This window comes from Scyliorhinus canicula, chromosome 1, assembly GCF_902713615.1.
Source record: "Scyliorhinus canicula chromosome 1, sScyCan1.1, whole genome shotgun sequence".
Taxonomy (NCBI): Eukaryota; Metazoa; Chordata; class Chondrichthyes; order Carcharhiniformes; family Scyliorhinidae; genus Scyliorhinus; species Scyliorhinus canicula.
Window position 1 is genome coordinate 217,422,952 of NC_052146.1, and position 26,221 is coordinate 217,449,172.

At 49.4% G+C, this 26,221-nt stretch overlaps 1 protein-coding gene across 3 annotated transcripts in view; it reads left to right on the plus strand.

The window, feature by feature from the left end:
• vps54 (VPS54 subunit of GARP complex) overlaps positions 1 to 26,221 on the plus strand; it is a 149,564-nt gene that overhangs the window by 77,275 nt on the left and 46,068 nt on the right. For all 3 annotated transcript variants that reach the window (XM_038807716.1, XM_038807738.1, XM_038807726.1), the window contains exon 13: positions 21,610 to 21,739. In XM_038807716.1, coding sequence (XP_038663644.1) covers positions 21,610 to 21,739 — 130 coding nt within the window. The remainder of the gene's footprint in view (positions 1 to 21,609; positions 21,740 to 26,221) is intronic.

A 26,221-nucleotide genomic window follows, 5' to 3' on the forward strand; every position in this document is an offset into this window, starting at 1 on the left:
TCCAGTAGCCCTACCAATTTTCTGCTTCAAATTAATGGTTTATTTATTTTATAGAAATATTTTTAATAGTAATAGTGTGAAACAATATCTGAACTTCTTCATCAGAAGTAGTTAGAACATAGAACATACAGTGCAGAAGGAGGCCATTCGGCCCATCGAGTCTGCACCGACCCACTTAGGCCCTCACCCACCCTATCCCGGTAACCCTCTAACCCCTCCTAACCTTTTTTGGTCACTATGGGCAATTTATCATGGCCAAACCACCTAATCTGCACATCTTTGGACTATGGGAGGAAACCGGAGCACCCGGAGGAAACCCACGCAGACACGGGGAGAACGTGCAGACTCCACACAGACAGTGACCCAAGCCGGGAATCAAACCTGGGACCCTGGCGCTGTGAAGTCACAGTGCTAATCACTTGTGCTACCGTGCTTGGAATGAATAAAGTCAGCCAAAGTTTCAGCCCTAAAGATCCTTGCTCAGCGCAGAGGGAAGTCGACTGACTGACCCCCTCGCTGAATATTTTTAACCTTTCTTGAATTTGTTTCCAAAATTCCGAGCAGTTGCCATATTTTTACTTTTGAGTTTTTATCCTACAGGAAGAAATAAATTGTGCGTGTTAGAAAGGTACCACAATGGAGGGATAATTTGATGCAGGGCGTAAACAGCAGCATTTCCATGGACTTTGCCGCTACTCATCCTTTAATTCTCTCATTTATCCTGTTCATACTACCTAATCCGGGAGTGAATACTTCATAGAATGCCCCTAGAAGGTTTCTGGCTTATGAGGCAGGGGTGCCCGCTGTCGCCGCTGCTGTTTGCGTTGGCCATAGAGTCATTGGCGATGGCTCTTGGGGTCGGCAGAGTGGCAGGGGATAATGAGGGGACAGAGGGAGCATCGGGTGTCGCTCTATGCCGATGACCTCTTGCTGTATGTTTCGGATCCGTTGGAGAGTATGGGAAGGATTGTGGACCAGTTGGGGAGGTTTGGAGGGTTCTCGGAATACAAGCTAAATGTAGGAAAAAGCGAGGTATTCCCGGTGAATGAGCTGGCGCAGCGGGCTAATTTAGGGGAGATGCCATTTACGGTAGCGAGAGATAGGTTTAGGTACTTGGGGATTCAGGTAGCGAGGGATAAGATGGTGCTCCATAAGTGAAACTTAACGAAGCTGGTGGAGGAGGCCAGGGAGGATTTTAATAGGTGGGATACACTGCACTTAAAGTTGGCGGGGAGGGTGCAAGTGGTGAAAATGAATATTCTGCCAGGGTTCTTGTTAATCTTTCAGGCTCTCCCGATCTTTATACCAAAGGCCTTTTTTCAGAAAGTGGACACAATCATTTCTGACTTTGTATGGGTGGGGAAGGTGCCGAGGTTGGGGAGGACCCTGCTCCAGAGGCAGTGGCAGTAGGGGGGGGGGGGGGGGGGGGGCGTTGCCAAACTTGCTTCATTATTATTGGGCGGCGAATGTGGGCAAGATGCGGCGGTGTTGGAAGGAGAAGGGGTAGAGTGGGTTAGGATGGAGGAGAAATCTTGTCAGGGGTCGAGTTTGAGGGCTATGGTGATGGCACCATTGCCAATGGCTCCGAGTAGGTATTCAGGGAGCCCAGTGGTGCAGTCCATGGTGAAGATATGGAATCAGCTGAGGAGGCATTTTAGGGCGAAAGGGATGTCGGTGCTAACACCGCTGTGCGAGAATCATGGGTTTGAGCCGGCGGGGGTTTGGATAGTGTATTCAGGAGGTGGAGGGAAGTGGGGCTGGTCAAGGTGATGGATTTGTATTTGGAGGAAGGGTTCGCCAGTCTGGAAGAGCTAAGGGAGAGGGTAGAGCTGCCGAGGGTTAGTGAGTTCAGGTATCTACAGGTTAGGGACTTTGCACGAAAGGTCTGGAAGGGGTTCCCTAGATTGCCGGGATACACCCTGCTGGAGCGACTACTGCTTCCGGATGTGGAAGGGGAGGGAAGAATTGGGGATATATATAAGTGGCTGGGGGAGCAGGGAGGCGAGCGGGTGGTGAAGATCAAGGAGAAATGCGAACCGGAGTTGGGAATGGAGATCAATTGGGGAGTATGGAGTGAGGCACTGTGAAGGGTAAACAGGACTTCCCTTATTTTGATCTGATTTGATTTATTATTGTCACATGTATTAGTATACAGTGTAAAGTATTGTTTCTTGCATGCTGTACAAACAATGCATAACACCCATAAGGAAGGATGGAGAGACTGCAGAATATAATGTTACAGTTATAGCAAGGTGTAGAGAAAAGATCAACTTAAGGAGATCAACTTAATACGAGGTAGGTCCATTCAAAAGTCTGATGGCAGTAGGGAAGAAGCTGTTCTTGAGTTGGTTGGTACGTGACCTCAAACTTTGGTATCTTTTTCCCGACGGAAGAAGGTGGAAGAGAGTATGTCCAGGGTGCGTGGGGTCCTTAATTATGCTGGCTGTCTTTCTGAGGCAGTGGGAATTATAGATAGAATCAATGGATGGGAGGCTTTTTTGCGTGATGGGCTGGGCTACATTCACGACCTTTTGTAGTTTCCTGCGGTCTTGGATAGAGCAGGCTCCATACCAAGCTGTGATACAACCAGAAAGAATGCTTTCTATGCTGCATCTGTAGAAGTTGGTGAGGGCGTAGCTGACATGCCAAATTTCCTCAGTCTTTCTTAACTGTAGTGTCGGCATGGGGGGACCAAGACAGGCTGTTGGTGATCTGTACACCTAAAAACTTGAAGCTCTCGACCCTTTCTACTTCATTCGCATTGATGTAGACAGGGGCATGTTCTTCACTACGCTTCCTGAAGTCGATGATTATCTTCGTTTTGTTGACATTGAGGGAGAGATTGTTGTCGTCGCACCAGTTCACCAGATTCTCTATCTCATTCCTATACGTGATAGTTTGAAATCCGACCCGCTACGGTGGTGTCATCAGCAAATTTGAAAATCGAGTTGGAGGGGAATTTGGCCACATAGTCATAGGTGTATAAGGAGTATAGTAGGGAGCTAAAGACGCAGCCTTGTGGGGCACCGGTGTTGAGAATGATCATGGAGGAGGTGTTATTGCCTATCTTTACCGATTGTGGTCTGTGGGTTAGAAAGTTCAGGATCGACTTCCAGTTGCGGCTATGCGGAGCTAAGCCGCACGTTCGGCAGCTCCCGCTACTTAAGGACTTTTGGGCCGATTTGAGGGCCCCAAACGGCGCTGTCTCGACGAATCCCGGTGGGGGAAGGTGTCTAGAGGAGCATTCCCCATAATTTATGGTGCTCACCCGGAGTGGGGCAAAGGAAAAAGCTGCAGCAGCTCCCCAAGAAAAGCGGGGGAAGAAGGACAAAATGGCGGCCGGCGGAACACCCGAGGACTGGTGGAAGTGGGCGCAGGAGCAGCAAGCCTCTCTTCTGCGCTGTTTTGCGGAGCTGAAGGCTGAGTTGCTGGACTCCCTGAATGCGACTACGAACAAGCTGCTTGGGATCCAGGCGGCCCAGGAGGTGTCCATTCGGGAGTTGCAGCAGCAGGCCGCTGAGCGGGAGGAGGCCGTGGTCCTCGTGGGGAAAGTGGAGATGCACGAGGCACTTCACAAAAAGTGGCAAGACCGCTTGGAGGAGCTGGACGTTCGCACAAGGCGAAAGAATTTGAGGATCCTGGGCCTGGCGGAGGGGCTGGAGGGATCGGATCTCCCGTTGTATGTGATCACGATGTTGAGCTCGTTGATGGGAGCGGGTCCTTCCATTTGCCCCTGGAGCTTGAGGGAGCTCACAGAGTGCTGGCCAGGAGGCCTAAAGCAAATGAACCCCCGCGGGCGGTGCTGGTGCGGTTCCATCGATTCAGCGACTGGGAGTGTGTGCTGCGCTGGGCCAAGAAGTGGGAGAATTCGGTAGTGCGAATCTACCAGGACTGGAGTGCGGAGGTGGCAAAGCGGCGGGCCGGGTTCAACCGGACGAAGGCGATGCTGCATGCCAAGCAGGTCAGATTTGGAATGCTGCAGCCTGCGCGTCTGTGGGTGACTTACAAGGACCGGCACCACTACTTCGAGTCCCCAGAGGAGGCGTGGGCCTTTGCGGAGAAGCTGGACTCGAACTAGGGTCTGGGGACACACTATGGCCGTTGCTGTTTTCGCTGTTGCTGTTCTTCAATTTTGACACGTGTTTTTTATGCTGGTTTTCTTTTTGCTCCGTTTCCGGGTGGGTCTGTCTGTTGGGTATGGGTGTGGGGTATGTGGGGAATGTTGGGGGTTTGTGTTTCATATGTTCTCTTGTGTATGGGGGTTGGGATGAAACTGAATTTTGGGGAGCTGCGTCAGAAGGGTGGTGTGTTACAATGTGAAAGCGGGGAGGGGGCGGTGGGGGCGTGGCCTCTACTGGTTTTCTTCCCCGCGCTGAAGCGGTGCCAAGGAGGTGTGGCAAGAGGGGGATGGGTTTTGGCGGGAGCTGCCGGGGTCAGCAGAAGTCAGCTGACTCACGGAAGTACCATGGAGTCAGGGAGACGGAGGTGTGTAGGAGGGTCCGGGGAAGTATTAAGGGGTATCTTGATACCAACGACACGGGGGAGTTCCGGGTGGGGATGGTCTGGGAGGCTCTGAAAGCAGTGATCCGGGGGGAGCTGATCTCCATCCGGGCCCATAGGGAAAGGAGGGAGAGGAAGGAGAGGGAGAGACTGGTGGGAGAGCTCCTGGATGTGGACAGGAGATACGCGGAGGCACCGGAGGAGGGGTTGCTGGGGGAACGGCGTAGTTTGCAGGCCAAATTTGACTTGTTGACCACCAGAAAGGCGGAGACACAGTGGAGGAGGGCGCGGGGCGCGGTATATGAGTATGGAGAGAAGGCGAGCAGGATGTTGGCGCATCAGCTCTGTAGGCGAGATGCGGCTAGGGAAATTGGTGGAGTGACGGATAGGGGTGGGAATGTAGTGCAGAAGGGGACAGAAGTGACTTCCGGTAGCGGCAATGACTAGCTGAGCCGCAGGTTCGGAGGCTCCCGAAAAAAACGGACTTCGGGGCTTTTTTTAAAGGCCCCCAACGGAGCTTAAGAGGCAAATCCCGACGGGGGAAGAGGCCAGGAGTCGCCCCAGAGGTCCCATGGTGCAGACCAGGAGCGGAGCAGGGGGAGAATCGGGAGGAAAAACTCTTGGAAAAAATCGGGACCCGCAGGACAAAATGGCGGCCAGCGAAAGTTTTGAAGAACTGAAGAAGTGGGTCCAGGAGCAGCAGACGACTCTGCTGCGCTGCTTCCAGGATCTGAAAATGGAGCTGCTGGAGACCATCAAGGTAACCAACAGGGAACTGATGGAGACCCAGACGGCCCAGGGGGCTGCGATCCGGGAGCTGCAGCAGCAGGCCGCTGAGAGGGAGGATGAGGTCGTGGCCGTGGTGGGGAAGGTGGAGGTGCACGAGGCGCTCCATAAAAGATGGCAGGAGCGGTTCGAGGAGTTGGACAACCGGTCGAGGAGGAAGAATTTACGGATCCTGGGCCTCACGGAGGGGCTGCAGGGGTCGGATCTAGCGGCCTATGTGGTGATGATGCTGAACACGCTGATGGGGGCTGGGTCCTTCCAGGGGCCCCTGGAGTTGGAGGAGGCACACAGAATTCTGGCTAGGAGGCCCAAGCCGAAGGAGCCACCGCGGGCGGTGTTGGTGAGGTTCCACCGGTTCGTGGATCATGCGTGTGTGCTGCGGTGGGCCTAGAAGGAGCGGAGCAGCAAATGGGAGAACACGGAGGTGCGGATCTTCCAGGACTGGAGTGCGGTGGTGGCGAGGCGGAGGGCCGGGTTTAACCGGACGAAGGCGATGCTCCACAGACGGAAGGTGAAGTTTGGAATGCTGCAGCCGGCGCGTCTGTGGGTCACCTACAAGGATCGGCACCACTATTTTGAGTCCCCGGAGGAGGCGTGGGCCTTCGTGCAAGCCGAGAAACTGGACACAAACTGAGGGTCCCCCAGATGGGGGATGCTGTAGAATACTGTATTTATTTATACTGTATGTGTATTTGCGGGGTTTAGGGTATGCTGTGGGGTGGGTGGGGTGATGCCGCACGGGTGTTTTCTTTATGGGTTTCCTAGCAGGAGTTGGGTGGACGGGTTTGGACTGAGGGGTAAACAGGGTGTTTGGGGAGCTGGTGGGGGGGACTGACAATGGGAGTGGCCCTGGAGGAGGCGGGGCCCGGCAGGGCAAAAGCGCGGGCTTTCTGCGAGGTCCCCGTGCTGGGAGGGGGCGGGGTTTTCTTTTCCCACGCAGGAGCGGGGGAAGGTGGACTGGTTGATGGGCACTATGGAGGAGGGGCAGTCCCACGTTGGGAGGAGCCGAAAGTAGGACGGGAGCCGCCGGGGTCAGCAGAAGATAGCTGGCTCACGGGAGTGCTGTAGAGGGAGGGGCGCGGCTCGGAGGGGTCCTAGCCTGGGGGGGGGGGGGGGGTGTAACCGGGTTGCTGCTGAAACAGTCAGGAAGGAGCTGGAGGACGCAGGGGGTGCTGGAGGGGGGGAGGTGCCGCCGTGGGAAACTGGCAGAGCGTGGGACGCTGGCTGGGGGTGGGCAAGGGATGGGGTATGGCTAACCGGCAGGGGAAGGGGGCAGGGAGCCCTCAGATCCGGCTGATAACCTGGAATGTGAGGGGGCTGAATGGGCTGGTCAAAAGGGCCTGAGTAGTTGCGCACCTGAAGGGGCTGAGGGCGGATATGGCCATGCTCCAGGAGACACACCTGAGAGTGGTGGACCAGGTCCGGCTGAGAAAGGGGTGGGTGGGCCAGGCATTCCACTCGGGGCTGGACGAGAAGAGTAAGCGGGTGGCGATCCTGGTGGGGAAGAAGGTGTCGTTTGAGGCGTTGAAGGTGGTGGCTGACAGTGGCGGGAGGTACGTGATGGTGAGTGGCAAGCTGCAGGGGGAGCGGGTAGTGTTGGTGAATGTTTATGCCCCAAATTGGGACGATGCGGGGTTCATGCGGCGTATGCTGGGCCGCATTCCGGACCTGGAGGTGGGGGGCCTGATCATGGGGGGGGAGACTTTAACACTGTGCTGGATCCCCCCATTGGATCGATCCAAGTCCCGGACGGGTAGGAGGTCGGCGGCGGCTAAGGTGCTGAGGGGATTTATGGACCAGATTGGGGGGGTGGACCCTTGGAGGTTTGCGAGGCCAAGGGCCAGGGAATACTCGTTTTTCTCCCATGTACATGAGGCCTACTCGAGGACTGACATTTTTGTCCTGAGCAGGGGGCTGGTGTCGAGGGAGGAGGAAGTGGAATACTCCGCCATTGCCATTTCGGATCATGCCCCGCACTGGATGGACCTCGGGCTGGGGGAAGAGAGGGACCAACGTCCGCTCTGGCGCATGGAGGTGGGGCTGCTGGCAGAGGAGGAGGTGGCCGGGAGGGTCCGGGGGTGTATTGAGAGATACCTCGAGGCCAATGATAACGGGGAGGTTCGGGTGGGGACGGTCTGGGAGGCATTGAAGGTGGTGATGAGGGGGGAATTGATCTCCATCCGAACCCGTAGGGAGAGGGGGCAGCAGAGGGAAAGGGAAAGACTGATAGGGGAGATGGTGCAGGTGGATTGGAGATATGCGGAGGCCCCGGAGGAGGGATTGCTGGGGGAGAGGCGTAGCCTTCAGGCCAGATTTGACCTACTGACGACCAGAAAGGCGGAAGCCCAGTGGAGGAAAGCACAGGGGGCGGTGTATGAACACGGGGAGAAGGCGAGCAGGATGCTGGCGCACCAGCTCCGGAAGCGGGACGCGGCCAGGGAGATTGGGGGAGTAATGGATAGCGCTGGGAAGGTGGTGCGGAGGGGGGTAGAGGTCAATGGGGTCTTCAGGGACTTTTATGGGGAACTGTACCGGTCTGAGCCCCCGGTGGAGGAGGGTGGAATTGGGCGCTTCCTGGACAGGTTGCGTTTCCCGAGGGTGAAGAGGAGCGGGTGGAGGGACTAGGGGCGCCGATCGAGTTGGAGGAGGTTGTCAAAGGGATAGGGAGCATGCAGTCGGGGAAGGCGCCGGGGCTGGACGGGTTTCCGGCGGAATTCTATAAAAAGTATTTGGACCTGCTGGGCTCCCTGTTGGTCCGGACCTTTAACGAGGCAAGGGAGGGGGCGGCTTTGCCCCCAACTATGTCGTGGGCGCTGATTTCCTTGATCCTGAAGCGGGGCAAGGACCCTCTGCAGTGTGGATCATATAGGCCGATTTCGCTGCTGAACGCCGATGCTAAGTTGCTGGCAAAGGTCCTGGCCACTAGAATAGAGGATTGCGTGCCCGAGGTCATACATGAGGACCAGACGGGGTTTGTGAAGGGAAGACAGCTCAACACAAATGTGCGAAGACTCCTCAATGTCATTATGATGCCGGCGGTGGAAGGGGAGGCGGAGATAGTGGTGGCATTGGACGCGGAGAAGGCCTTCGATAGGGTGGAGTGGGAGTACTTGTGGGAGGTGTTGGAGAGGTTTGGGTTTGGGGAGGGGTTTATTCGGTGGGTGAGGCTGCTCTACAAGACCCCGATGGCAAGTGTAGCCACGAATAGGAGGAGGTCGGAGTACTTTCGGCTGCATCGGGGGACGAGACAGGGGTGCCCCCTGTCCCCCTTGCTCTTCGCGTTAGCAATTGAGCCCCTGGCCATGGCATTGAGGGAGTCAGGGAACTGGAGGGGCATGGTGCGGGGGGGTGGGGTGGAGCATCGGGTGTCACTGTACGCGGACGACCTGCTGCTGTATGTGGCGGACCCAGTGGGGGGGATGCCGGATGTGATGAGGATCCTTGGGGAATTCGGGGGTTTCTCGGGGTATAAGCTGAACCTGGGCAAGAGCGAGGTGTTTGTGGTGCATCCGGGGGATCAAGAGGAGGGGATTGGTAGGCTCCCACTGAAGCAGGCAGGGAAGAGCTTCAGGTACCTAGGGGTCCAGGTGGCTGGGAATTGGGGGGCCCTGCACAAGCTCAACCTCAAGGTTGGTGGAGCAGATGGAGGAGGAGTTTAAGAGGTGGGATATGTTATCGCTGTCAGTGGCGGGGAGGGTGCAGTCCATCAAGATGACGGTGCTCCCGAGGTTTTTGTTCTTGTTCCAGTGCCTCCCCATCTTTATCCCAAAGGCCTTTTTCAGGAGGGTCAACAGCAGTATCACGGGATTTGTGTGGGCGCATGGGACTCCAAGGGTTTGAAGAGTGTTCCTGGAACGAGGCAGGGATAGGGGGGGGGCTGGCGTTGCCCAACCTCTGTGGGTACTACTGGGCGGCCAATGCAGCGATGGTGCGTAAGTGGGTAATGGGCGAGGGGGCAGCGTGGAAGAGAATGGAGGCGGCGTCTTGTGTGGGCACGAGCCTGGAAGCGCTAGTAACGGCGCCGTTGCCGCTCCCTCCAACGAGGTATACCACGAGCCCGGTGGTGGCGGCTACCCTCAAACTTTGGGGGCAATGGAGACGGCACAGAGGAGAAATGGGGGGCTCGATGGAGGCCCCGATACGTCCCAGGGAGCATTGATGGCGGATTCCGGGGCTGGCACAGGGCAGGGGTTAGGAGGTTGAGGGACCTGTTTGTGGAGGGGAGGTTCGCGAGCTTGGGGGAGTTAGAGGGGAAGTTTGGGCTCCCCCGGGGAACATGTTTAGGTACATCCAGGTGAGGGCATTTGCCAGGCAGCAGGTGGAGGGGTTCCCTTTGCTGCCTCCACGGGGGGGGTGCGTGATAGGGTGCTCTCGGGGGTGTGGGTCGGAGGAGGGAGGATTTCGGACATATACCGGGTGATGCAGGAGGTAGACGAGGCCTCGGTGGAGGAACTAAAGGGTAAATGGGAAGAGGAGCTGGGAGAGGAGATTGAGGAGGGGACATGGGCGGATGCCCTGGAGAGAGTGAATTCCTCCTCTTCCTGTGCGAGGCTTAGCCTCATACAGTTCAAGGTGCTGCATAGGGCCCACATGACTGGGACAAGGATGAGTAGGTTTTTCGGGGGCGAGGACAGGTGTGCTAGGTGCTCGGGGAGCCCAGCGAACCATGCCCATATGTTTTGGGCGTGCCCAGCGTTGGGGGAGTTTTGGAAGGGGGTAGCAAAGACGGTGTCGAGGGTGGTGGGATCCAGGGTCGAGCCAGGCTGGGGACTCGCAATTTTTGGGGTGGCACTGGAGCCAGGAGTGCAGGGGGCGATAGAGGCTGGGGTCCTGGCCTTTGCGTCCCTAGTAGCCCGGCGGAGGATCTTGCTCCAGTGGAAGGATGCGAGGCCCCCAAGCGTGGAGGCCTGGATCTCGGATATGGCAAGGTTCATTAAATTGGAGAGGGTGAAATTTGCCCTGAGGGGATCAGTACAAGGGTTTTTCAGGCGGTGGCAGCCCTTTCTGGACTTCCTGGCGGAACGGTAGGGAAATAGGCCGGCAGCAGCAGCAACCCGGGGGGTGTGAGGACTGTGTACATGGGTTTGTGGAGGGTGCTATCTCTCTCCCTTGTTTTTCTTTTTTTTTTCTCTTTTCTCTGTCTCTTGGTTTCTGTGTTTTTTTTCCTTTTGTTTGAAGTTGCTCTTGCAGCTGGGGGGCACTGTTTACGGGGTGTTACCGCGGGTGTACGTTAATAGAGTTATGATGTTTATATTTTGTATTTTGTAAAAACTTCAATAAAAATTATTTATAAAAAAAAAAGAAGGGGACAGAAGTAAATGGGGTCTTTAGGGACTTCTGCGAGGAACTGTACCGGTCAGAACCTCCGATGGGGAGAGGGGGGATGGAGAGCTTCATGAACCGGTTATGTTTCCCAAGGGTTCAAGAGGAGCTGGTAGAGGGGCTGGGGGCGCCGATAGAGTTGGAGGAGCTAGTCAGGGGGATTGGACAAATGCAGTCAGGTGAGGCGCCGGGGCCGGACAGGTTCCCGGTGGAATTTTATAAAAAGTATGCGGATCTGGTGGGCCCCCTGTTGGTGCGAGCCTTCAATGAGGCATGGGAGGGGGGTTTTGCCCCCGACGATGTCGCGGGCACTGATCTCTCTGATCCTGAAGCGGGATAAGGACCCCTTGCAGTGTGGATCATACAGGCCTATCTCGCTCCTCAATGTTGATGCTAAGTTGCTGGCGAAGATCCTGGCCACCAGGATAGAGGACTGTGTGCCAGGGGTGATACACGAGGATCAGACAGATTTGTCAAGGGACGGCAGCTCAACACGAATGTGCGGAGACTGCTAAATGTTATGATGCCGGCAGTGGAGGGGGAGGCGGAGATAGTGGTGGCGCTGGATGCAGAGAAAGCGTTTAATAGAGTTGAGTGGGGGTACCTGTGGGAGGTGCTGGAGCGGTTCGGATTCAGGGAGGGATTCATCAAATGGGTGAGGCTGCTCTACGTGGCTCCGATGGCGAGTGTAGTTACCAATGGAAGGAGATCGGAGTACTTTAGGCTCTACCGTGGGACCAGGCAGGGGTGCCCCCTGTCCAACTTGCTCTTTGCACTGGCGATTGAACCTTTGGCTATGGCGTTGAGGGAGTCAGGGAGATGGAGGGGTCTGGTGCGGGGTGGGGAGGAACATCGGGTATCGCTGTATGCGGACGACCTGCTGCTGTATGTGGCGGATCCAGAAGGGGGAATGCCAGGGGTGATGGAGCTGTTAGCGGAATTTGGGGGCTTCTCGGGCTATAAGTTAAATTTAGGTATGAGCGAGGTATTTGTAGTACACCCAGGTGATCAGGAGGAGGGAATTGGGAGGCTCCCGTTTAAGAGGGCAGTGAAGAGTTTCAGATACCTGGGGGTGCAGGTGGCCAGGAGTTGGGGGACTCTCCATAAGCTTAATTTTACCAGGCTGGTGGAGCAGATGGAGGAGGAATTTAAAAGGTGGGACATGGTGCCACTATCGTTGGCGGGTAGAGTGCAGTCCGTCAAAATGACGGTTCTCCCGAGGTTCTTGTTCCTTTTTCAGTGTTTGCCCATCTTTATCCCTAGGGCCATTTTTAGAAGGGTGACTAGCAGCATCATGAGCTTTGTTTGGGCGCATGGGACCCCGAGGGTGAAGAGGGTCTTCTTGGAGCGAGGTAGAGATGGTGGGGGGCTGGCGTTACCCAATCTCTCGGGGTATTATTGGGCAGCCAATGTGTCGATGGTGCGCAAGTGGGTGATGGAGGGGGAGGGGCAGCATGGAAACGGATGGAGAGGGCGTCCTGTGGAGATACAAGCCTGGGGGCCTTGGTAACGGCGCCGTGGCCGCTCCCTCCCACGAGGTATACCACGAGTCCGGTGGTGGCGGCTACCCTCAAGATTTGGGGGCAGTGGAGGCGACATTGGGGAGAAGTGGGGGGCTCGATGGAGGCTCCGTTAAGGGGGAACCATAGGTTCGTCCCGGGGAACATTGATGGGGATTTCATGGTTGGCACAGAGCGGGCATCAGACAGCTGAGGGACCTGTTTATTGATGGGAGGTTTGCGAGCCTGGGGGAGTTGGAGGAGAAATTTGGGCTCCCCCCGGGAAACATGTTCAGGTATCTGCAGGTAAAGGCGTTTGCTAGATGGCCAATGTGGAGGGATTCCCTTCGCTTCCCACGAGGGTGGTGAGTGACAGGGTGCTTTCGGGGGTCTGGGTCGGAGAGGGGAAGATATCTATATCTACAAGGTTATGCAGAAGGTGGAGGAGGCGTCAGTAGAGGAGCTGAAAGCTAAGTGGGAGGGGGAACTGGGGGAACAGATCGAAGACGGGACATGGGCTGATGCCCTGGAGAAGGTTAATTCTTCCTCCTCGTGTGCACGGCTTAGCCTCATCCAATTCAAGGTGCTGCACCGGGCCCACATGTCCGGGTCTAGGATGAGTAGGTTCTTTGGGGGTGAAGACAGGTGTGTCAGGTGTTTGGGGTGTCCAGCGAACCATGCCCATATGTTCTGGGCATTCCCGGCACTGGAGGAGTTCTGGAAGGGGGTTGCGAGGACGGTGTCGAGGGTGGTGGGATCCAGGGTCAAGCCAGGATGTGGCCTCGTGATTTTTGGGGTTGGGGTGGAGCCGGGAGTACAGGAGGCGAAAGGGGCTGGTGTGCTGGCCTTTGCGTCCCTAGTAGCCCAGCGAAGGATCTTGCTACAATGGAAGGATGCGTGTTACAGTTATTATGGGGGGTGTTACAGTTATTATGGGTTATTTTGTTGCATTTCATTGTTTGACGTTATATTTCATATTTTCTGTAAAAAATTCCAATAAAAGTTATTTTAAAAAAAAAGAAGAAAGTTCAGGATCCAGTCGCAGAGGGAGGAGCCGAGGCCAAGGCCACTGAGTTTGGAGATGAGTTTTGTAGGAATGATGGTGTTGAAAGCTGAGCTGTAGTTGAGAAATAGGAGTCTGACATAGGTGTCTTTGTTATCTAGGTGTTCCAGGGTAGAGTGCAGGGCCATGGAGATGGTGTCTGCTGTGGATCTGTTCCAGCGGTAGGCAAACTGTAGTGGATCAAGGCAATCTGGGAGGCTGGAGTTGATTCGTGCCATGACTAACCTTTCAAAGCTCTTCATGATGATGGATGTCAAAGCCACTGGACGATAGTCATTAAGGCACGCTGCTTGACTTTTTTTTGGTACAGGGATGATGGTCATTGTGCAAGGATGAGCCTAATACAGTTCAAGGTGGTGCACAGGATGCATGTGACTCAGGGAAGAATGAGTGGGTTCTTTCAGGGGGTAGCAGATGAGTGTGAGAGGTGTGGGCGGGGGCCAGCGAATCATGCGCACATGTTTTGGGTTGTGAAAAATTGGGAAGATTCTGGGCGGGAGTGTTCACTGTCTTAGCCAGGATAGTGGAGGAGGGAGTGGACCCGGGCCCTTTGGTGGCGCTATTTGGGGTTTCGGAGAAGCCGGAGCTCATGGAGGGAAGGAAGGCCGATGTCATGGCCTTCGCCTCTCTGATTGCACAACGATGAATTTTGCTGGGGTGGCGGTCGGCATCGCCACCGGGGATAGAAGCATGGTTGGGTGACCTGTACGACTTCCTGCAGTTAGAGAAGATAAAATATGAGTTAAGGGGCTCAGCAGGGGAGTTCGAGAAAAGGTGGGGGATGTTTGTGACTATTTTAGGAGCTGTTCATCGCCGGGGGGGGGGGGGGGGGGGGGGGGGGTATTTGCTGTAACCTATTTTGATACAAGTTTGAATAAAATGCGTTTTTTTTTAAAGCGAAGATTTCTGGCTAAGTGGTGTCAAAAAAGTGCCACGGAATCCTGAAAAGATTGTCAAAAAAAGGGAGCAGTCCAATGCAACTGGGTGGAACTGACTCCTCAATCTAGTGATCTGATCCTCGAGCGCACTCTTGATCCGGCACTTCATGGGTGTTGCAGATGATGATAGACTCAGCTTGTTTACACAGAATATTAGTGTTCATGCAACTGAGCTGCAGAATACTAATAAGAGGCTCTATGAAATGGAGGAGAGAATCCTGGTTGAAAATGCAACTTCCTCAGCTGAAGCACACTTGCAATCCTTGGAAAACCAGTTTTGTGGTACGTCAGAAAGCCCAGAGGATTTGGAAAAGTGAGGCTGGAAGAAAAACGTCGGTTTGCCGGAACGAGTGGAGGGTATCCTCACTATGCAATTCTTTGAGAGCTGGCTGCCACATTGTCTTAAGCTGGATCCGGAAGCTGGGTGTATTACATTGGAAGGACACACCATTTCCTGACTCTGAGGCCCAAGAACAACCAACATCCCCGTTCCATAATTATCCGTTTTCAAAACTTTGGAGATCACTAGTGTTGGGAAGGCAGCGAGGTGTGATAGAACCTAGCTCTATGAGGGGGCCATGGTCTCTCTCTTCCAAGATTTCTTGGCGGCGATGCTGCAGAGGCTTTGATGAACTGCGAAAGCGACTCAAGGCTGTTGGGGTAAATTATGCCCTGCTTTATCCTGCAACACTGAGTGTAGTATCCGACAATTCAGAAAAGACATTTGACAAATGGCAACGGCCTTGGCCTATGTGAACCCCATGGAAGATGATAACTTGGAATGACAATCTGTAACTCATTGTAAAATCCAGGCTCTCAGATCTGTGCACCACACCGTAGGAAGGATATTTTGCCCTTGGAGGGAGTGCAAAGTAGGTTTACAAAAATGATACCTGGTTATCAGGGGTTTAGCTATGAGAAGAGATTATACAATTTGGGCCTGTTTTCTTTAGATTTTAGACGGTTAAGGGGTGATGTGGTCGAAGTATTCCAGATATTATCAGGAAAAGACAGGATGGATAAAGATGAACTGTTTCAACTGGTTAGAGATTCTAGAACTGGGGGCATCATCAAAGAGTTAAGGATGATAGGAAGAACTTCTACACTCGAAAGAGTGGTAGAGGTTTGGAACTCTTGTCCACAACAGCAGTTGAAGCTAGTTCAGTTGTCAATTTTTAATCTGAGGTTGATAATTTTTTAAGCAAAGGTATCAAAGGATATGGGCCAAAGTCAGGTACATGGAGTTAGGTCACAGATCAGCCCTGATCTAATTGAATGGTGGAGCTATGAATCACAAAGCATTAGAACATAGCTGCAGTGAGTGATTAGGAAGGCAAATTGAAGGTTGGCGTACGTTAAAAGGGAATGGAATATAAAAGTAGTGAAGTTTTGCTATAGCTGTACAGGGCATTGGTGAGACCACATCTGGATGCTGTGTACAGTTTTGGTCTCCTTATTTAAAGAAGGATATAATTGCGTTGGAATCAGTTCAGACTCATTCCTTTGAAGGCTCATCTTATAAGAGGTTAGGCCTATACTCGTTGGAATTAAGAAGAATGAGAGGTGATGCAATTGAAACATCTAAGATCCTGAAGGCACATCGAAGGGTGGATATCTGGAAGATGTTTCCTCCAGTTGGGGAGGGCGAAACTAGGAATGGTGTTTGCAAATAAGAGGTCTCATTTAAGACACTGCTGCAGAGAATTTGTTTCTTTCAAAGAATTGTTAGTCAGTGGAATTATTTTCCTCAGAAATCAATGGAGGTTGTTATTGAATTTATCCAAGGCTGACTTGAACCATAGATTTTTAAAAGTATATTTATTGAACTTTTACGCCATTGAAAAATAATGCAACAAAGTTACAAAATAACACATCCCCATAAGCAAGGAAGGAAAAGACAAAAATTACATAACCTACATGAGTACAGAATGGAACAGAAGAACAACTTCATAACTGGCTCAATACAAATCATTAGACAAGACTAGATACTCTTATCGTGCCACCAGAGACAGAGGGAGGAACAGGATAGGATCATGAAAACATGACAATGGCAAAGTGATGCACACGCTTCCACGCCGCACAAACCCACAATCATCATGCAAACTCAGGATAAACTTTCCATGATCAGGCGCACACCAGCATATACAACTCCAGAAGCACCAACGGCACCAATGACCCATCACAGTCTCCTCTTTCCGGATACCACAATGATCTGCACCCAATAGGAGCGAAAAGCGGATTCATCATACCCAACCCTACAAAGGCAAAAGAAAATACACAGAAAACCCCAGTTCTAAGGGGAGTTGCATACATCCCACACAACACAGCTAAATCAAGTCCTATGATCTTATACAGCTCCTCATGCCTGCTCCACATTCTATAAAATCATACATCTTTCAGAAAAGGAAATATGTGAGTAAGATTGCATTCAATTTTTTATCCAGGCAGTTGATGGGTATTTAAAAGACCATCTGACTGTAGAGGAAGACCAACAAATGTCACCTTTTAAATAGAAAAGATATTACTTACAAAATGGATTATTGCAGCTTTACGTTAACAAGATTGAAGGGACTCATAATAAGCCCGTTGTTACAAGCTTCCTTCCTAACCCTTTTTCATATTTAACAGAACTGCCTTATTAATTGGGATGTTGAGATGTCGGCGTTGGACTGGGGTGAGCACAGTAAGAAGTCTTACAACACCAGGTTAAAGTCCAACAGATTTGTTTCGAATCACTAGCTTTCGGAGCGCAGCTCCTTCATCCAGGTGAATAAACCTGTTGGACTTTAACCTGGTGTTGTAAGACTTCTTACTGTGCCTTATTTATTGACCTAGGTCAGCGAATAGAATCATAGAATCCCTACAGTGCAGGAGGAGGTCATTCGGCCCATCAAGTCTGCACCGACTCTTGGAAAGACCACCCTACTTAGGCCTACACCTCCACCCTATCCCAGTAACCCCACCTGACGTTTTTGACACTAAGGGGCAATTTAGAATGGCCAATCCACTAACCTTCACATCTTTGGACTGCGGGAGGAAGCCAGAGCACCCGGAGGAAACCCACGCAGACATGGGGAGAAAGTGCAAACTCCACACAGTCATCCAAGGCTGGAATTGAACCCGGGACCCCGGAGCTGTGAGGCAGCAGTGCTAACCACTGTGTCACCGTGCCACCCACATTTCAGAAGGATTATTTTTTTAAATCATGCTTCACTTCCATGAATTTCATGTAAAAGCATCAGCTTGTTGTGACTAATAATTTTAATAATGCAGTTAAGAACAATACACAATTTTAAATTCATCAAAATGTTTCTCGTGAAAAGTGATGCATAGTTTTTTAAAAAGTAACAATAATTTCAGAGGAAAGAACTAGTGGAATGTGCCACACAAAATGGCAATAGTAATTTTGCCGCTGAAGCAGCATTTGCCATGTAGAGGCCCAATGCATAAGTTTCATTTGTGGACCTGCATTTTACAAGTCAATGATGCTAAATGCTACCTACTTAAACTGCGTGGGTACGATTGTGAAAAGGCACATTCGTACCAGATAATGTAAAGAGTGTTGATGGAATTATCTGGAATCTGCAATTATGAGTATGTGGATGTCTTTTCACTGGGACTCCTTGGCAATTGCATGGGATTCATGGCTCCAACAAACACCATGTCTGTCTCCAGCTTTTGTAGCAGCGGTAGATAGTGCAAGATCTGTGCTGACCACTGGGTGACAGTAGAATCACATTTTTTGAGAGGATGAATGAGATCCCAGGCAAGTTTACTCAGCCTTAAAATCAAAGCTCAAAATTATTGCTGTGCTTGTGCACTGTATATTTTATGGGGTGATTACGAATTAGGAGCAGGAGGAGGGCACTTGGCCCCTCATGCTTGCTCCTCCATTCAGTAAGATTGTGGCTGATCTGATTGTAACCTCAACCCCAAATTCCTGATGACCTTTCATCTCCTTATTAATCAAGTCTGTGTGGAGTTTGCACTTTCTCCCCGTGTCTGCATGGGTGCTCCGGTTTCTTCCCATGGTTCAAAGATGTGCAAGTTAGGTGGATTGGCCATGGTAAATTGCCCCTTGGTGTCCAAAAGTTTAGGGCGGGTTACTGGGTTTCGGGGATAGGGTGGAAGCCTGAGCTTGGGTAGGGTGCTCTTTCCAATGACCTTCTGCACTGTAAATTCTATGATTCTATGAAGGATTTATCTAGCTCAGCATTAAAAATATTCAAAGACTCTACTTCCACTGCCTTTGAGTGAGAAAGATCCAGACTCTCGCGATCCTCAGAGAAAAGAGTTCTCCTCATCTTTGTCTTAAATGAGTGACCCCTTATTTTTAAACGGCGACTAATAAGACAACCTGCCCATTCCAGGTATTAGTCTAGTAAACCTACTCTGAGCGGCTTCCAATGTATTTATATCCTTCCTTAAATTAGGTGGTCAATAATGTACACAGTACTCCAGATGTGGTCTCACCAATGCTCTGTATAACTGAAGCATAACCTCCTTACTTTTGTATTAAGTTCCCCTCGTAATAAATGAAAACATTCTATTAGCTTTCCTAATTACTTGTTGTGCCTGTGATTCATGCACTAGGTCACCCAGATCCCTCCGCATCTCTTGAGTTCTGCAATCTCTCACTGTTCAGATAATAAGCTTTTTTTATTCTTCTTGCCAAAATGGGCAATTCCACATTTCCACATCCACAATTCCATGGAGCTTTTCCCACTCCACTTAACCAATCTATATCCCTTTGTTTCCTCTTCACAATTTACTTTCCTACCTATCTTTGTACCATTAGCAAAATTAGCAACCATATCTTCAGCCCCTTTATCCAATTCATTTATATAAATTGTCGAAAGTTAATGCCTCAACCATGATCCCTGTGGCACACCACTCATTACACCCTGCTAACCAGAAAAATACTCATTTATATCTACTCTATGCCTACATGTGACTCCAGACCCACAGCGATTATATTGTCTCCAAATTGCCCTCTGAAATGACCAAGTAAAATCACTAGAAAGACAATATGGAATTAAACCGGTCAGACCACCCGCCATTGCAGACCCAGTAGAGGTGGAACACAGTGGTATACATTCAGGAGGGTGTTACCTTCGGAGTCCTCAACATTGACTCCGGACCCACATGAATCATAGAATTCTTACAGAGCAGAAGGAGGCTATTTGGCCCATTGACTATGCACCGACCCTCCAAAAGAGCACCCTAACCTAGGCCCACTCAGTCATCCCATCCTGGTCCCCACCTAATCTTTTGGACACTTGAGGCAAATTAGCATGGTTAATCCACCTAAGCTGCACACCTTTGGACTGTGGGAAGAAACCGGAGCACCCAGAGGAAACCCACAAAGACATGGGAAAAATGTGCAAACTCCACACAGACAGCCATAGAATCCTAGAATTTACATTGCAGAAGGAGGTCATTCTGCCCATCGAATCTGCTCTGGCCCTTGGAAAGAGCACCCTTTACTTGAGCCACCCAAGGCAGAATCGAACCCAGGTCCCTAGCGCTGTGAGGCAACAATGCTAACCACTGTGTCACCATGCCGCCCAAATGTCCCTATGAAGTTATGTAGCATCACGTCAAGCATGGGCATGGAAACATCCTGCTGATAACAAGGAAAAAACTGCTAGGCTGGATTCGTGGCATTTGGTGAAGCAAAAACATATTTGATCTCATCCTCACCAACCTACCTGCTGCAGATGCATCTGTCCATGACTGTATCGGTAGGAGTGACCACCGCACAATCCTTGTGGGAATGAAGTCACATTGAGGCTACTCTTCATTGTGTTGTGTGGCACTGACACCATGCTAAATGAGATAGGGATTTTGACCAGATTCAGCAACTCCAGACTGAACATCCATGAGGTGCAGTGGGCTGGGCTAACAGCAGCAACAGAGTTGAATACAACCACAAATCAACCTCATGCTCAACATCTCCCCCAGTCTACCATTACCACCAAGCCAGAGGATCAACCCTGGGTCAATGAAAAGTGCAGATGGGCATGCCAGGCGCAGCACTAGGCATATGCAAAAATTACATATTAACCTGCAACACAGGATTACTTGTGTGCCAAACAGCATAAGCAGCAAGTGATGGAGCTAAACAATCTCACAACCCACAGATCTAAGCTCTGCAGTCCTGCCACATCCAGTCGTGAATAGTGATGGATCATCAAACAACTCGCTGGAGGAGGCTCCACAAATATCCTCAATGATGGGGGATCCCAGCACATTAATGCAAAAGTTAAAGCTGAAGCATTTGCAACAATCCTCTGCCTGAAATGCTGAGTGGATGATCCATCTTGTGCACCAGAATTTGCCGCACACCTAGCCAAACTATTTCAGTGCAACTACAACACTGCGATCTATCCGGCAACGTGGAAAATTGGCCAGGTACCTGCACACAAAAATACAGGACAAATCAAAGGCGACTAATTACCGCCCCATCAGTTTACTCTTGATCATTAGTAAAGTGATGGAAGGGGAAATCAACAGTGCTCTGAAATGACATTTGTTTGGCAATAACCTGCACACAGATGCTCAGTTTGAGTTTCACCAGGTCACTCAACTTCTGACCTCGTTACAACCTTGGTCCAAGCATGAACAAGAGAGCTGAATTCCAGAGGTGAGTTGAGAGTCACTGCCCCTTGACATCAAGGGAGCATTTGATTGAATATGGCATCAAGGCGCCCTTGCAAAACTGGAGTCAATGGAAAACTGGGGAAATCTCTGCCGGTAGCAATCCTACCTGCCACAAAAGAAGATGGTTGTGATTGGTGGAGGTCAATCATCTCAGTTCCTAGACATTACTGCAAGAGTTCCTCAGGATAGTGTCCTCGGTCAAACCACCTTCAGCTGTTTCACCAATGACCTCCCTTCCATCGTAAGGTCTGAATTGGGGATGTTCGCTGATAACTGCACAATATTCAGCACCATTCATGACTCAGATACTGAAGTAGTCCATGTCCAAATGCAGCAAGACCTGGACAATATCCAGGTTTGGGCTGACAAGTGGCAAGTTGCATTCGCGCCACACAAGTGGCAGGCAATGACCATCTCCAGCAAGAGATAATTTAACCAAAACCCGATGACATAGTGGCATTGCCATCACTGAATATCCACTGTCACCGTTCTGGGGATTCGCATTGAATGATTGTTTTTTTTAAATGGGGGCCTGCATGGGGGTAAATATTAAAATGTAAATGCTTTTGATGTACTCCAAATGGCTTGGTTTCCTGATCAAAAAGTAATTGTGTACCTGTGGGGCCAATTGTGGAATACTAATGAAGTGGGAAATTCCGCATCTCCAGTCCCTCGTCTCAAAGTTGGAGGAAGATGTGTGGTGGTGGCAAGTTACTTCCAAGAGCAAAAGTATTTGGGAAATGAGAAGCAATCTTCGCACAACAAAGAATCTTGCTGTTTTGTTTCTTCTTCTGAAACCACGAGTTGAAGAATTTACCAAATTCCTGTTTATTTTTAGGGCCAGTGATGATGTGAGACTGACAGAATTAGAACTTGGCAGAGTGGCCAATAACCTTCAAGAACTTCTCTACAGTGCTTCCGACATCTGCCATGACCGATGTGTTAAGTTTCTTATGGCTAGGGCTAAGGTAAACTAAATTATTGTTCAGTTTCAATATCTCATGGTTGTGTTTTAATGTACAATTTGACAGTATGTTGTCTTCTGCTTATCATTTGATTGCTGAAGGGTTTATTTACTTTGCAAATTGTGAAAAATGCCATTTCTAACTGGATAAATCTTCATTGGCTGAGCATCAAGCCACTGGTCAGTTTTCCTGCTCTTACATGTTTTAAGCCTTTCTTATTTTCTCCTTTCTAACTGATTGCTTTCCAGTGTTGTTCATTCATCAAATGATGTAAAATCACTCTGCTCTATTCCATCACATTCAATCAAAACAATTCTGCACAATTGCTTAATAGGTATAAAAAGTTTTCTAGTTGCTATGGTGTTCACTCTGCAGACTTAAGCTGTGGGGAGGATATTGAGTGTTGTCTTAAAGTTAATTCTAAGGTGAGTGAATTGTTATAAAGCTGCAAAAACTGAAATGATTAGATAAGTAACCTCCCCGAAACCTGCATACCCAATGTAAATGTCTGCCTCCACAAGCTCTGCATTCTCTTAAAGGAGCTTGTTTTTGTCTGGGCTCACTTCCTCGTCCCATCGTATTCTCACCCTCGATTGTAGATTACATTGATTTCCAGTAGCCAACCCTGCTAGCTACATGCCCTACACAGCAAAACTCAAACTGATGCCTGTGCTAATCCCGAAACTTCGCTGTGCTGACTTCCTTCCAGATCACTCTGCCCTATATCTCATCCGGCCAGGTTTTGCTTAACTAAAAGTTTATAAATTTCAGAACTCTTTATACAGGATTTTCCTTCAAACTTGAGTAATAATACTGTTATATGAGTAATCAATTTCAAATCTTTGTGGTGTCAGATAAATGTAAATGCAAGAAATGCAGCTAATGTGACCATTTGGAATTTATTAACAAATAAAGATAGGTATTCACAGGTCAAGGCTGTTGAAAAGTGCATTGCGCCTGTGGCAAACTGAAGTTATGCTAAACCTTTATAAAGCATTGATTTGGCCTCAATTGGAAATATAAGCCTAATTCTGGGCACCACACTTTAGGATGGATGTCAAAGCCTTTGAGAGAGGAGGCAGAGAAGATTTACCAGAAAGGTCTTTGGTTCTGTGGAGAGGCTGGAAAATCTAGGGAGATTTAATAGAGATGTTAAAAATGGAGGTTTCAATAGAGTAAATAAAGAGAAACTGTTTCCAGTAATCCAAGGACACAGATTTAAGGTAATTGACAAAAGAGCTGGAGAGGACATTTTTTGACACTGAGCTGTTGTGATCTGTAATGCGAACCTTAAAAGGGAACAAATTCCACGGTAACTTTGAAAATGGAATTGGATAAATACCTGAAGGGAAAAATATTGCAGGGCTGTAGGGAAAGAGAAGAGGAAGTTGTTTCAGCACCAGTACATATGAGGCTGAATGGTGTCCTGTGCTGCCTGGCTCTGTACATTGTACAGTTCTGGCATTACTCCTCCTTTACTCAGCTGTGTCTGTGGTTTGCTCTCTTGGTAAAAGCTACTGTTGTTTGGAGAGATGACCGTTTTGAAAGTTACTTTGGAAAAAATTGATCATGCTTCAACTGGTCCTGGATGTGTTTGTTGTTGCACAAAGCCAAATTCCAATTATATTCCCCAGTCGTAAAAATTATTTCCCCAGTGGGTACATTATGCAGACCAGAGGTGTGGGGTGGGGAGTGAATGTGACTTGCAAACCGTAAGTCTTGCACGCCCTGTGACTGTTGTTCTGCTGTATGTCATAAGGTTCTGGCAGTAGCACAAATGTGTGTGGGGAAATGTGGCATCACTATCTTCCTGTATCTATTGAATTAGCTGATGGGTCTCCAAAGCTACATGAATTCCAGTTGTAGAGCTCTGATTGAAAAACATTGCTGGAGGCATTTCTAATGCTGAAAATGCTAATATATTGGGAAGTTTAATTTTGCAACTTTATCAGTATTCTATGGTGAGCCCATTTATTCCCTGTTCTGATCTCAAATGTTATTGTCCCAAGAACATTAAATATTTAAGAACTGCTAGAATCTGCCTTTGTAATTATCTTGTTAAAGTTAGCCTTGAGATTTATAATTGTTGCACAAACTAAGTTGCAAAATTGTAAGTTATTAACAAATGTTCAAAAACTCACAATTTATACGTTGGTGTCTTGTACAAAATCTTCAAAAAGGAGATTGAAAATGCATTTAAATACTGCAGCAAGGACTGAAATCTGAATATTCTAGATGGATTCTAAAATTGGTGCATCATTCCTTAAATTTCTAACTATTGACCCTTTCAGTTGTTGGTCAAGATCATTTCTTTCAAAGTGAATCTGTCACTTGGAATGCTACATGTGGGCTTTCTTGTAGAGGTCCATTTTCAAACTGACTCATTCAAATTGGATTGTGCTTATTGAGTATCTTTTTGTAGGGTAGAATTAAGGGGGCGGGAAGTAGTGAAGATGATGGACGGTAGAGGGGATTGGAGGTGCAAGCCTCCGGTAAGGTTGGTAACGTGGAACGTCTAGGGACTGAATTAGCTGGTTAAAATTTCATGGGTGTTCACGCACCTCAGGAGCTTGAAAGCGGGGGTTGTCTTTCTGCAGGAGAGACACCTCCGTACGCAGGACCAGGTTAGGTTAAGGAAGGGGTGAATCAGGCAGGTTTTTCACTCAAGTATCTTTTTATAACCCATATTGTTGCACAAGACAGTGAACTCTTAGAAGCAGAGTGCTAGATGTCTGGGCTGGTAGATACTGGAAGTAAGCGGCAGGAATATCACACAAAACTTATTTTTCGATCACTCTGATCTGTAGCACTGCTGTCCAAAGCCTTTGAGGAAGTCTGATCAAACATCACTTGCTACTCCCATTGGAACAGCAGGAGTAGACCATTCAGCCCCTCAAGCCTGTCTCGCCATTCAATGAGATCATGACTCACCTGTGGCCTGACTCCATATACCTGATGTTAGCCCACATCCCTTACAAAAATCTATCTATCTCCGATTTAAAATTAACAACTGATCTGGGGCAGCACGGTGGCACAGTGGTTAGCACTGCTGTCTCACGACACCGAGGACCTGGGTTTGATCCCGGCCCCGGGTCACTGTCCATGTGGAGTTTGAACATTGTCCCCGTGTTTGCCTGGGTCTCACTGCCAGAACCAGGTAGGTGGATTGGCCATGCTAAATTGCCCCTTCATTGGGAAAAAAGAATGGGGTACTCTAAATTTAAAATTAAAAATTAACAACTGATCTAGCTTCAACTGCTGTTTGTGCAAGAGAATTCCAAACTTCTACCACTCTTTCAATGAGGAATTGCTTTCCTAACTTCTCTCCTGAATGGTTTCGCCCAAACCTTTAGACTATGCGCTCTAGTTTTAGAATCTCCAACCAGTGGAAAAAGTTTATCTTTATTTACCTTGTCTTTCCTTGTTAATATTTGGAATACTTCAATCAGATCACCGTAACCTTCTAAATTCTAGCAAAAACAGATCTAATTTTAGTCATCTCTCGTAACTAAACCCCTGTAGGGTGGCATGGTGGCGCAGTGGTTAGCGCTACTGCCTCACGGTGCCAAGTACCCAGGTTCGATCCTAGCCCCGGGTCACTGTCCGTGTGGAGTTTGCACAATTTTCTCCTGTCTGCGTGGGTGTCACCCCCACAACCTAAAAACATGTGCAGGGTAGGTGGATTGACTACACTAAATTGCCCCTTGGAAAAAAGTAATTATATACTCTAAATTTTTTTTTTTTTAAAACCTTGTCCAGGTATCATTTTTGTAAACTTACGTTGCACTCCCTCCAAGGCCAAAATATCCCTTCCTAAGGTGTGGTGCCCATAACTGCTTACAATACCGCAAGTGGGGTCAAACTAGAGTTTTGTATAGCTGCAGCATATCTTCTGTATCGTTTATATTCTAATCCTCAAAATAACAGCTAGAATTCCGTTAACTTCTTTGATTATTTTTTCCACTTGTTCCTGGCATTTTAAGGACCTATGCACCTGAACCCCGTCTCTTTGGGCATCCACTTAACCTAACCTCTTTCTGTTGAGAAAGTACTCTGCTTTTTCTTCTTTTGGTCCAAAATGGATAACCTCATGCCTGCTGTTTACTCCCGTTGATGACCATGTATTTGCACATGTTTGATTAGAATTTTTAACAACGTGGTGTAGGCACGTGAACTCTGCAAACAATTCCCATCGACCTAATCGACACAAGCAGGTGTGAATTTGTGCAAAACTTGGGGTCGTTAACTTCTCTAAAACTAGTGATGTGGATGTACCCTCACTATATATGGTTGTGGAGATGTACTCTATTGTTGCCTACTTTGCTACGGTTTGTTTACATATAATGTTAATGTCATCAATATGTAGAGAATATAGGTTGGGGCCTTTTTAAATTGTTGAACTCATCAAGAGTATGCTGTATACAACTACGATAGGTATAATTATGCTGAAATAATCGCCCTTTCGAAAATTAAACTCAGATTGTT